The 14,100-nt window shown below is 37.8% G+C and overlaps 1 protein-coding gene across 1 annotated transcript; it reads left to right on the forward strand.

The window, feature by feature from the left end:
- The first annotated feature begins 167 nt into the window (after positions 1-167).
- LOC111866937 (upstream activation factor subunit spp27) lies at positions 168-13,515 on the forward strand. The gene is made up of 7 exons (XM_023856319.2): positions 168-248; positions 8,373-8,463; positions 8,741-9,014; positions 9,430-9,648; positions 10,524-10,664; positions 12,199-12,253; positions 12,783-13,515. The coding sequence occupies exons 1-7, from the start codon at positions 206-208 to the stop codon at positions 12,842-12,844; spliced, it is 885 nt and encodes a 294-aa protein (XP_023712087.1). The 5' UTR covers positions 168-205; the 3' UTR covers positions 12,845-13,515.
- Positions 13,516-14,100: the final 585 nt, after the last annotated feature.

The raw sequence follows: 14,100 nt of genomic DNA on the forward strand, positions 1-14,100 counted from the left end.
TTTGAAATAGAGAGTGACTGTTATTGTTCTCCATGTAGAAATAGATTATCACACGTTAACAGATTGTACTGCATGAATAAGTATTCCTACAAACATATTTTGAATAGAAAATAGCGTTTTTAGATCTAGCCGCAGGCTTTGTGGCATCTTTTCAATAAATACTTGTAACTTTTACGCCGTTGGTATCATTGTCCTACTGTATAAGATGGCAGATATAAGTAAGGAAGAGCTCCGCAAGGAAATTACCGGTAAATTGCAAAATTTTTGTTGTAGTATCATTTTGGCCACTGAAAATATGCAAATTAGTTTATAAAATTTATATTTGATATATTTAAATTGCAAAACTACCCCTTTGTATAGGGAATTTATGGTATTTCTCTCTTGTACTGTGATGTTCTTGGACTTGTATTTTGTGTACGATCAAATGGCTTCATGACGCCGTCTTGGCATCTATAGGAACATTGATTTGGTAGTTGTAAAAGTAAATGTTGTTATAATATGTTGTATGTATTGCTGGTGCAAGTGGATCCAATAAAGAGTTGTCTCTAGAATTTTATTAATTTCTAAATGCTTGATTGTGTGTTGGGAATGAAATAGAAATTATGCTGCTCACATAGACCCTTTTTGCATTAATAGAAATTAAATGATGCATTTAGATCCTTTTTGCGTTAACAATGAGCATCACTTCACCATCGAACCAACAAAGGTAGATTTTGGAAAATCGCCCTATTTGTTGTCTGGAAATGTGTAAAACTTGGTTATATATTGTGTTAAATATGGGAATTTTTACTTGAAACATTTGTGTAATTTGTAGGGAAGAATATATAGTGCCAAAAATTGTGATATATTTAATTTCCAGTTATGTTTAATTTTATAGATTTTACAATTCGGTGACCAATTTGTGCTTGCCAGACCTGCTTGAAACCACTTATAACTATATGAATTAAATTAATGCATTGTAACCAAAAGCTACCTCTCAGTGAATTAAAATTATGTTCAGATAGGAAGAAAAAATATTTCACCTTACTAGTATAACTGTATGTCTTTGTAAATAACATAGCTGTGAAAAGATGCATGCCAAGGGAACAGTATTAACCATAATAGATGCCTTTTATGCACTTTTTTTAATTCTTCTGTTATGATTTTTGGGCAGCTTTATAAATTTCTGCTTAGCTGTGAAAAGATGTTTGTCTTTATTGTCAGTCCATCAAGGTAAATGACCATATCTTTACTGTACAGTGCCAATATACTTGTAATTGTTTTGATATAGCAAACATTTGGAAAGCTGTACTAGCAAGGTTATGTTCATTCATTCAGTTTGGTCTAAGAAGCACAAATTGTGCAGCAAGTTTATGCTGTAGAAGATGTACGTGAATGCATCCTAAAGAGCTTCATAGTGCATGGCTACTATATGATAAGTTCAAAGTAATTGCTGTAAATATGACCCCCTCCCCCTTTCCTTTTTTGTGGCTAAAAGTTGGCATGGTGGTCACAGTCTGGCATGCTTGAGTATTATTGGGCCTGTGAGCATGGCCCTCAAGACTGCCTTTGAGGCTCTTGGTCTCTTATCCCATCATTTTGTGGCAGAGGCTTGGCTTACAGGCCTAGGGCTGTTCATGGCCAGATAGGGGTTCGGACGTACAACGTGTACAGATCTCCATCTGGATAATGGAATTGGGTCTTGTTTTTCAGATGAATTAGATTAAAATGATACCAGTGATTGCTTCTGGGATTTCTTTTGAAGTGGGGATGTCATCACCGAAGCCTTGGCCCATCTATTTGACCTATGAACCTTCCCTCCAGGGCCTTGCTGATATGCAGATGAGTCCAGTGTGGCTGGGAGGTGTATGTGGGGTGAGGTCCAGGTTCGATTCCCGGCACTACCAAATTTTCTGAGAACTAGTGGATCTGGAACGAGGTCCACTCACCCTCGTAAGGATGAATGAAGAGCTATTTCAAGGAAATAGCAGGGCCATGGGCATTTGTTGCACTGAACACGTGACAGCCTCTATCCGCTAAAGTTGGCACCAACTTCACCAAGAAGCAGCGGGCGCTGAGTCAGTATAGTTTGCTTGCAGACTGAAACCACGGAGTTTGTTTGTTTTGTATAAAGGATTGTATAAAAAGAAACTAGGTGAAGTAAAAGAAATATATGTGCTTGATTAGGGAGTCAGGATTGCTCAGTCAGTCTTGCACTGGTCTGGGGTTCATTCCTAGTAGGGGTGTGAATTTCCACTCTACAGCATGCAGAATGGCTCTGGGCCCCACCCAGCCTCCTATTCAGTGGGCACTGGGTGCTCTTTCCTTAGGCGCAGAGTGGCCATGACATGAAGATGACATCTCACCTCCATCTATTGCTGAGGTCAAGAATATTGGAGCTATATCCCCACTCCCAACCCCAGTGACAACTTTACCTTTTAGAATTACCAGCCAGACAGCTTTGTGGGGCTTGGAAACTTTGAGGGTAACATTGAAGCTTGTCTGGTAATGTTGCCAGGCAATAAGTGTCCTGTCCATTCAGAACAAGTTTATACTTCACTGGGTCCATGGTCACAGTAAGGTTCAGGACACTGAGATGCAGATGCTTTGCCTAAGGAGGGATCAGATAAATTATTGCTAAGTTGTGAACCAGCAATTTCAGTCACACCATGTTTATATTAAGGAGTCGCTGAAGAAGAACACTGAACATTGGGTTGCCACACAGAATATGAGGCCAATGAAGCTATAAATTGAAGGGGTTAAGAAAAGTAAGTTATACAGACTAAGTCAGAAACACCGTTTAAAGCTTCAGACATAATGTAATGCCCTCTTGCCTGAGCATTTGTATCGAGGTTAAAATTATACTTTCCATGATTCACCATTAACTCAGCCATGGCAGGGTGACTGGTATGGAGCCTTGAACTAAGCAACTGCACCTAAACAGAAAGGAGTACATGTGTAGGGTCCAGAAACTTATCCTGTCTACTGTCCCTACCTTTTATTTTTTTTTTTAAACAAAACTTAAGATTTTTGCAAACAGTTCTGGAGCTGTTGTGAACTTCAACATTCTGTCTTGCCAAAATGTGGCCTTCCTAGTACCCCCTTTCAGTTGTGATGCTTCAGGGGAGATGCTGCTTTGCTTTTCTCTTCTCCCAACACTGAGGTGAAACCGTACATGCAGCCTGCAGTTTCACATGGTTTCATTGCAGTACTGTTAGCTTAGCTCCATTTTCTCTTTCTCCCTTGTTTTCTTGGAACTGAGTCACACACTTTACCCATTCTCACTGGTAATGATTGAGTGGATTCATAAAACTGTGAGACACGTGATGGCAATATACCAAGACCAATTTCTTACTGTAATTGCCTGTCTGACAACAAGGCTCTTCTTGTTCTCAGATAAATTGGTCTTGTATGCATGAGTCTGCACCTTCACTTGTTCATTGTTAAATTGCAATAATTGTCATGTTAAATGTAAATAGAATCATAAGAAGTGATTATAGGTTAATACTAAGGGATAGAGTAGTAGTGAGTATGCTGGATGCTCTGGTCAAAATAAAATGGAATGATTGATATATGTTGAACATGGTTGCCAGTTGGGCTTCATTTCTTTTGTTCAAAGCAGGCTATGATGTACCATGTGGACAGTTAAGAGCAGACCAAAGTCTTTGCTAGAGATTAATTATGTTGAGTTTTATTTGTAATTCAGAAGAGGAAGAAAGCATTACTCTATTTTGTTTACTTGCAAACTGGAAATTTCTAAGACAAATAGAATGTCATGGATATATAAACTTATATGCTTTATTTGTACTTCTTGTGTTAACTCTTTAAAGCACAACGGTTATGATGTGTATCTCTTTCTTTAATATTGAAGTACTCTGCATTCTGCCCATAAATTCTTATAATGTATGGCTATTACTTCCCCAAAACAGCTTTAGCAGATCTGTAATGGAGACACGCTATGTTCCTGTTGAATTAAAGACTGAATTTCTGAATAGTGTTCAGATGAATTGCATGTTTCAGAGGTTGTAGTAAAAATCAGTGATTTCTTGCACTTGGAAAGTCAGATTTTTTAAACACATCACTTTAAAAACTTGCAAGGAAAATAGATGCCAGTATACCTCTGGCATAGATGCTTGAAACAGGTTGTTTGGCTATCCGTTTATACATTCATTTTAAATTTGATTAATACACTGTGAGCCTGAAGACCTTTTTGGATCTGTTGGGATTTCTGCTTTTGAGTTGTAATCTGTGGTCCCTGTGCGCAAGAACATATGAACCTTTGTTTGACTAGCTAAGTGGATGAAGGGAATTGAACTTAACGGCAGCAGATCTGACTGACATCTTCTTTCGGACCTTCTCATGTAGTATATATTTATTTGTGATTTGTTTAATGATGCAGCATTGAAGAGGCATGTAACTTTAATCTCGGAGGATTGTGTTACTAAGATAGATTGATTATGCTTACTCTGCGATATTTCTGATATAAAACATTATTAATACGTATCACTTGTCTGCTTGTTTCAATCTCTAACACAATGTAAGCTTTTTTTTTTAAATGTCATTACAATGACATTAAAACTTTCTAAAATGTCGTTAAAATCACGTTTTATTTTGCTGTTGCGACATGTTTCAGCCCTATACGGTCATCCTCCGGCAACTGTTAATTGATTGAATTCACCACATTGCATCAGCTCTTGTGTCAATATGTTACATGCTGCTACTGCATGTTATCATTTGAGAATGTATGGCCACACGTCATGCATGCTACTTTCATATTGCAGCATCCTCACTGTGTTTGTTTTGTGCATAGCTTTCCCTAGTCAGGTGTGTACAAAGAATAACAGAATCTAGGACTCTACAGCCCTTGTGGACCTTGGCCGCTTATTCAGTTTCTTAATCTATACACAGTCTGTAGGACTCCTTTTAGCGGAGGATCGGCCCATCACAAGGCCACTAGCTACACACAGAACAATACAAACATTATATGAATACACACAGACATCCGTACCTCTAGTGGGATTCAGAACCATGATCCCGGTGTTTGAGCGAGTGAAGATGGTTCATCCCTTAGACCACATGGTCACTGTAATCGGCTTTGGTGCCTGTATTGTATTTAAATTACATTATTGGGATGTATCTGCCAATAAAAGGAAACCCATATGTTATATGCTATAAAATCCAGTTTTAAAACAATCCAAATTTAATTTCACCAAATAAAGATATGTTTAACATATATAGTTTAGTAATGTCTCTCTGTGACCCGAATAGAGACTCGTAACTTAGCTTTAAAACCTGAAGAGTTCTATCTTCTGGGATATATAAATACCATATATCCCACTGAAAATCAGCTGATGTTCCTCCAAAATATCGGTGGTTGTTCAGTGGAGTACACATTGTATCCCATAAGGTAGAACTCTTCTGAACGACTGCTGTGAGAAATGCAGATCCTACAGTTTTAACACTTTTTTTATATTTTGTGCTAAGAAATGTATTGGAAGATTAAACAGAAATGCTTTCTGTCCTGTAAAAAAACCTGATGGTACTTGGGATGGTGTGATTATGGCAACTTTAATAATAGTAATATTTTATGGGATTCTTAAATTAGTAAGATGAAGGTTTCAAGTTTATACGTTGTGCGTTCAAGTTCTAAGGTCTCCGATTTTTTTTCTCACACAATAATCATACAAAAAATTTGAAACTTCTGTCACTTTTCAACGTAATCTCCCTGCAGCTGCACGCATTTTTCACAACGTCGACGCCATGATTCCATGGCTGCTGCGAACGCTTCTGTAGAAGTCTGTTTTGACCACTGGAAAATTGCTGATGCAATAGTGGATTGAAAAACGGCATCCATGCCTCATCCATTGTCATAGTTGATGAAAAGGAAGTCCCATAACGCCTTCATCACGTGTCAACATCGCCTGGCAAATTGCCATGCGTGCAGCCTCGTGGTCATCCACCAGAATTTGTGGCACCCACCTGGAGGACATCCGCGTTCGCAGGTCTTCCTGCAGGATTTTGTGCAGAGATCCCACAGAAATGCCAACTTTTGGGGCGATGTTTTCCACACTCAATCGGCGATCCTCCAAAACAACTTTCTCAACTCGCTCGACCATGTTGTCAGACCAGCTGGTGCGAGGCCGGGATTGTTTTGGTTCGTTGTCACACGACGTTCGGCCTTCTTTGAACTGTCGCGCCCACGAACGCACATTTTTCACATTCATGACACCATCACCACACGTCTCACTCAACTGGCGATGAATTTCAATGGGTGTCGCACCACGCAAGTGGAGAAAACGAATGATTACTCGCTGTTCTTGTAACGAAAACGTCGCCATTTTAAGTATCAAAAACACTCCTCACACTTGCCGCTACCACTAGAGTTGTGTGTGCCGTAGAGTTCTGCCATCTCTGTCACGCATTCACAAAGAGTGCACACGTATTTTAAACTAAACCGCATGTGTCTATCTGCTCCCAGTCCTGAGAAAAAAAATCGGAGACCTTAGAACTTGAACGCCCCTCGTATGTGATGCTAATTAAACATATTATTTGATCGAATAAACTTTATATCATAATGCCTCATTTTTCATGGCAAACCCTGTGCATGCAAGTTACTCCTGAATCATAAAATGTATATTTCATGTGGATTGATGAATGTGCCCAGAATGCAGAAGAGCTACACCAGAGAACATAGCCTGTGTGTACTTAATATGATGAACTGGAGGTCTGCATGAAGGGGAATATAGCACATGCCTGCCTGCTGTGGTGGAATATGTATTAATTTTTTCCTCTCCCCCACCCCCACTCATTCTATTTGCAAGTTGGGATAGTGTAGTTCAGTGCTGTCCAACGTTCTTATGTACTCGGGCACAATTCACTGATGCCTATGGAGGTGCGGTCGTCACCAGACACTACTACTACTACTACTACTAATAATAATAATAATATTTTTCGAAAATATTTAACAGTACCCAGACGTTCAAAAATGTCTCTTGTCTTACAATTTGAATTAATATTAAAAATCGGCTCAATTATGTGTGGTTACGGAGGGTGCCAGAAAAATATACCACGGGCGCCACATTGGACAGGGCTGGTGTAGTTGCTATGGTAACTGGCTACAGGCTGGACAGGTGAGGGGTTGGAGAGCAAGTTCTGGTATGTGCAAGATTTTTCTCATCTTATCCAGACCAGTTCGGGGGCCCACCCATCCTCCTGTCCAATGAGTACTGGAAACTTTCCCAAGGGTAAAGTGGCCAGGGCATGGAGCTCACCACTCACCTCAAACTAGTGCCAGTGTCAAATATACGTAGATATACGTACATGCATTCCCTCATACATCTTCATGGCATGCTTAATTAGTTAAGCACAGGACAACAATACCTTCTTTTTTTATTAATTTTTGATAAAATAAGAGCTCTTGTTAGTACAATACGTGTATACATCCATTAGAATTTGACCATAGTAGCTTGTACCCTGCCCAAGGTCAGTGTGAACAAGTGAGAAATTACTGTTTCAGAAGTATCATATGTTATCTCGAATGGTTTGAATATATGCCTTGTAAGAGGTTGCATACCAAATCTCATCACTAAAGAAATTTGCTAATTTTCCCTTGCATGTAATTGACCTACAGAATGTGAGGCATCTGTCGACTGTGCGGAAAGGAATATTTAGCAGACAGTTGCTTACATTAATTTTTGTTAAGTTAATGGAATGGGTTATGAATGCCCACATTAAAAACTGTGAATCTGTCTATGAAGAAGGAAACATTGTCAATAAATTGCTGATTACAGATTTGAAACAGATTTATAAAAGAATGTAAAAATTGTGTCTTTAGTGTATAAGCTACAGTTTTGAACTGATCACGTTACTTTCGAATGTTCAGATGTTGCAAGCATTTTTAATTCATAATTAAATAGATAAATGTCAGTAAAAGCAGAGTAATATTTATTTTACAATTTTTTAAGAGTAATTTCAATGTAATTTGCTTTCATGGCTTGTTGTTGACATCTTTAATGAAATATGTTTGTGCTGAGATGTTTTATGATATTGAATTATATTCAGAGCTTTAATTGAATTCTGAGAACATTTGTACATTTGTGAATCTATCACTGAATTTAACTGGTATCAAGCACTAACTTTTCAAATGAGTCATCACCAAGTCATTTGTTTTTAAATAAGTACAATAGTCTGGGCATGATTTGTAGTGAGGGTCAGGGTTTTCGAAAACAGCAATTTTCTGTTGTCCCCCTCCGCAAATTGTATAGAGTTGTTACAGCACACCTATGGCTTCTGCAGTACTTTGCTGTCATTGTTTGATCCTTCAGTGTTTTAATATTGTAACTTCACTTTATTCTGCATGTTTTAAGTCTAATTTGTATAATTGTTATTTTCAGCCATCCTCAAGGATGCTGACCTTACGACAATGTCTGCCAAGAAAGTGCGGCAACAGATTGAAGAAAAGCTAGACGTAGACCTTACAGACAGGTAAGCGAAACACGTTAAGGTATTTATGGTGTATGAGGTTTCCACCAGATACTGATGAGCATTTTATATTATGTGTTCTTGGCTGTTTGGTGTGACAGATGTTAGCCCCACATTGTGGTTAAATGTAATTTCATAATGTGACAACCCCATCTCTGACAGAAATCCAGTGTATGAAAGATCTGTATGGAATGCCTGTACTTGAGGTACGTGGATGCATTTTATGTATATCTGCATGATGTTTTCATCAAAGTTGATGTATTTTGCCTTTTGTTTTTAGAAAGAAAGAGGTCGATGATTTAGTTATGGAGTGTCTTCAAGAGAAACAAGACGGTAAGGGTAAAGACAGTGGTAAGAAGAAGAAAAACAAGGGAAAGGTGGAAGAAGAAGATGAAGATGAGGAGGAAGAGGAAGATGAAGAGGAGGAGGAGGAGGAGGAGGAAGAGGAAGAAGAAAAACCCAAGCCGAAGAGGGGAGGTGGTGGTGCCAAGAAACCTCCAGCAAAGAAGCCTAAGAAAGCTAGCAGTGATGAGAGTGATGAAGGCTCTGATGATGTGAGTACAGCAACCTTCACATTACTCAGCAAATTTGTATGCCCTTAGTTCAGTAAATTTGTTAAAGAAATTTGAAGGCTCAGTCTTAGAGCTGACATGTAGATCTATACATGTAACTGCCAGCATGGACATGAATAATGAGTAAACCATGATTGGTGTAATAATAATCAGCTGTGTACCCCATTTGTATAATTAAAAATAAGCTTTGCTTTTGCCATATCATGTATGGGCTCCAAAGATTCCAGACTTGGTTGTGGAGTCAGTGTATTTTCTGTGCTGATGGTCATGAAAACATTGTTCATAAATGAAAATGAAATGTTTTAGCAGTACTGGGTTATGTTTCCAACCATTATTTATAGTAACCAATGCTTCAGATATATGAAAGGGTATTAAAACTATGATCTCTATTTGGTAGGATGTAAGTGATGAGGAGTATAGCCCAAAAAAGGGCAAAAATGCTCCTGCCAAAAAGGGGAAGACCGCCAAGAAGAAGAAGGACAGCGATAGTGACAGTGATGAAGACTGGGCCAAAACAAGAAAATCCAATTCAGGTGGTGGTGGTGGTGGCGGCGGCGGTGGTGGTGGCGGAGGAGGAGGAGGTGGTGGTGGTGGAGCTGGCAAGAAGGGATCGGGGGTAAGCAGACAGTCTGCAAGGTTTTACCCTTTGGTGTATGTTGTCAGTATTGAGGGTAATTTTGCATGCATTTTAAGGGGAATTGAGGGGAAATTATATTCCATACTTTCCTCCCATTTCTGCTGCTACTGTGGATTACTCACTGTTTAAATGCATTAGCAGTTGCTACCTTACAAAATATTAATTCAGTTTTCACATCTCATGGACTCCTATATTTACTTATGCTCTGAAATAAAGTAGGATCATTGTTTTAGAAGGTAGAATTAAAAATAAAATTACTTTCGTCGTTAGATTGCAAGAAATGGTATGAAGCTCTTAGGTGCACTTACTGTTGTTTAGCTAATCACTGGGATAGAGGGTTTAATAAATATTGTTTTAGTAGAAATTTTCCGGGTTATCTCCATTTTTCAATTGAAATGGTAGCTGGAAATATGATATTCATGTACCTTATTTGACTGACACATTTCAAGAAAATGTGCATTTGTCATGTATATGCAACTGCTAGTTTGTTAATGGTTGTGTTGCTATTGGAATATTTATTCTTTTCAATTTATGAAGTAAATTTTTAATAGTACAAAAGAATTGTTATGCAAAATATATGATTAGCGAATTTTGACAAACTTTTTTTTATTTTACTAAATTTGCTTAAATGTTAAGACTTGATATATGTTTGTGATCCTATTATTAGATTAAATCAAATCAATTTTTATTTGTGAATATTTCATTTATCACTTGTGCTGTATATAGTGAAACAGAATATACTTCTTTTGTTTCCATGTTTAAACCTTGTTAAGAGATGTAAAGGTCCATGTATAGTTACTCAGAAATTGGACAGCATCAGAGTCATGTATGTGAGGGCTGTGATTCGTGTTCAGGGAAAGCGAGCTGCTGGTAGCGGTTATACACGAGCCTACACTCTCAGCCCTGAACTTGCAGCTGTGGTTGGAGCAGACGAAATGCCTCGCCATGAAGTTGTTCGCAAAATTTGGGCCATCATCAAGGAAAAGAATCTGTATGTAAGTATTCATCTCTCCAAGCGTTGTTGCTTTGCATTAGTGAATAGCTGGAGCTACAGGTAAGGACTCAGGTTTTGAGACTTGTTTGTTGGTTTGTCCCATCTCACACCTCATGGGTGGTGACAGGAGTGTCATTGGAAGTACCATTGGAGAGGGGGGACAGTGTACTAGAACTTGCCTTGTTGAACACCTTCCCCCTCGAGATTGAGCATCGAGAAGATTATGTCTGTAACCACTTGAGCTGTAGTTAATGTTATCGCCCTCATATAATTGTATAAAAATAAGTTAAATGAAGTTACTGAGCTGAAAGAGGGTTAGGGTTGTTCTGCTTTGAATTCAATTAATGTTTGAATTATACTGGCTTAGGACTTCTCAGAATTCCATGTTTATGAACATGAAAGGATAGCATAGTCAGTTTAGCAACTGGCTATGGGCTGGACGACCAAGGGGTTGGAGTTTGAGTCCTATTGGGGGCAAGAATTATCTCTTGTCCTCGTCGTCCAGACCGGCTCTGGGGCCCACCCAACCTCCTATCCAGTGGGTAGGGGGGGTAAAGTGGCAGGGGTGTTAAGCTGACCACTCACCTCCAACTAACGCCAAGGTCAAGAAAATGTGGATTTATACATCCACTCCCCCATACAGCTTAATGGCATAGTACTTCATTAGTTAAGCGCAGAGACAACGTTAGCTTTTATGTAGATGCCAGGAATTCTTTAAATACAAGTACAAACCCTCATGTACAAGATTATTGGACTTGTACATCCATTATTGTGTTTCATCCATGTTTCTGAAACTGGAATTTAATTCCAGTCTTCTCACTACAAAGACCCATACAGAAGTATATTGATTGCCTTAGAGTTATTTCTCTGTTCGCTTCCGGTATTCTCCTAAGATTCTCTAAAATACACACTGTATTATATTTATTTCTCTGTTCGCTTCCGGTATTCTCCTAAGATTCTCTAAAATNATTCGCTTCCAGTATTCTAAGATTCTCTAAAATACACACTGTATTATGTTTAACTATAGCAGTCATCACTTCACAGTGATATGAGATTTAGTCTGGAATTAAAACTCCGTGGCTTGAGTCCACAAGCAAACTATACTGACTGAGTGACCGCCTCTTGTTGGCAAAGTTAATGCCAACTTTGGCGGATAGAAGGTATCGTGGTCAGCACAACGAATCCCCACAGCCATTAATTTCGGTTTTCTAGACCAGAGCCACCATTTTCTTGAAATAGCTCCTCGGTTATCCTCACACGGCTGAGTGGACCTCGTTCCAGATCCACTACTCAGAATATTTGATAACGCTGGGAATCGAACCCGGAACCTCAGGATCTGTAACCAGGAACCCTGACTACTAAACCACAGAGGCTGTATTAATCAGGAAGTAGCTGTATTAAAATTGAAACAAAAAATGTTGGTGTCTGTGATTGTACATGATTCTGCATGTTGTGTTGATTTTGTTATAAAGTAAAGAATAGGGATTATTCTCTTGCATAACCATTGTATAGAAATGAGAACTTGTTTGTTGCAGGATCCCAAGAATAAACAGTTTGCCATATGTAATGATGAGCTGCTTAAAGTGTTTGGTGAGTGTTGCACTCAAGCTGTTAGTTCTTGTTAACATGGTATTGGTGGTTAGACACAAATTAAGTTTCATCCCTCAGAGTAGACAGTTTTTTATAATGTATAAATATTTGTTTTTTTATTTTATTTTTAAGCACAGATTCAGTGGAGTCCATGTTTGGGTGTGGGTATGACTTGCATGTGTTGTTTTTCAACTCTTATTTAATGATGTAATGTGCATTTTAGGAATTGCACGTTTACTTCTTATCATTAATCTTGTTTTTGTATAAACTTCCTTCTTAAATATAACATGGGAAGTAATTTGTATATTCCTTGCTTTATCTTCCTGCCTAAAAAGAAGATGTGAATTATCAAGTGACATGCATGAAAGAAAAACCTCAGGTTAGTCTGTTTTGGTTTGTCATACATATTAAAGAAAGTCCTTTCTCATCTCAAGTTATACACAGTGAGCTGAGGAATAGTGTGCTATGTAAAATATGCTTAGGAAGTAATACCTAAACTAGATTACATGTGGATCTTTTATGATTGCAGGTGTTAAACGTTTCCGCACATTTGGCATGATGAAGTACCTCAAGAATCATTTTATTGATTAATTCATATTTAATTCTGGAGGCAAATGAATGACCAAAACAGATTAAGACTTCTTTTCTTGGTCCGGTCATCACAAGTCAGAATTTGACAGCATTTTCATGATCTGTGAATGGGAATTTGCCATTCTCCTTCTGTTTTGGTAATTATTATAAATATTGTGCGGTGTTACACTGTAGTTGTATGTGAAATGCTTTGGCCAAAAGTGTTTACAGAAATAACAACTGTATTGATGGATTCATAAAGTTTAGACAAATTCTTTTTTCGAAGAGTTATTGTGTTTTTAAGTGTTTGCACCATATATTTTCTAAATATTAATGGGAGTGGAAATCTCTTCAGTAGGCATCATAATTCAGTCCTTTTTCAATGCACAACACTTGCAAGGTGGTGTGTGTTAGAACTGTGAAAATGGCAGAGCAATTTTTTTACCTTCTACATGTATTTGTATGTATAATGTTAACAGAAATTAAGGAAATAGTTGTTTTTTTTTATTTTACCGTATTGTAATCCTGAAATGAAATGTATATTGTTTTTTCCTCTCCTTATTTTCATGAATATAGTCAGTATTTGGAATTGTACAAATCCATCCCATACTTCTAAAAATTTCCTTGCCATGTTTGCAATCCTAGAATGTATTCAGAATAGAAACAGAAAATAGAAGGTGAATTTTGTTTGACAGGTGTATTATTTGTTATAGTAACCTATAGTCTTTTTCCTAGAGTAACCCAAATGGTGTGGCTAGAAGAGCAGTTATTGATTTTTGGGGGGGAAACATTGAAAAACTACTGTATTTTCTTTAATTCAGTGCAAACTTGAATCTAATATGGCTCCTATAATATCAGCAAATTGAAATTTTAAAAGAACAACTTTACAGAAAATTATGCTTTATTCTGTACAGAGTAATTATAATACATTTTGATACAGGTGGTCACTCCAGTGTGCATAATTGACTGCCACAATTAACCTTTATCATCTAGGATTGAAGTGTTTAAAACACATATTATTATGGGGTTGACAGCCAGAAAAATTGCACCATTTGAACAGTTGTATGAGTTGCATGCACTGTTGCATGGTGGATGAAGGTTAAAGAAATGCTGTGTGTATTGCATGATGTTTCAGAGGTTATATATATTACTTGGTGATTTGTATTGGGTACAGATATCCCATTGCCAAACAAATTGGAAGGCTTTATAATCAAGTGCTTTTACTGTAACATCGCATGATAACATAGTAGACTGGCAGATATATATGGTTTATTTCC

Source organism: Cryptotermes secundus, unplaced genomic scaffold (genome assembly GCF_002891405.2).
Source record: "Cryptotermes secundus unplaced genomic scaffold, Csec_1.0 scaffold899, whole genome shotgun sequence".
Taxonomy (NCBI): domain Eukaryota; kingdom Metazoa; phylum Arthropoda; class Insecta; order Blattodea; family Kalotermitidae; genus Cryptotermes; species Cryptotermes secundus.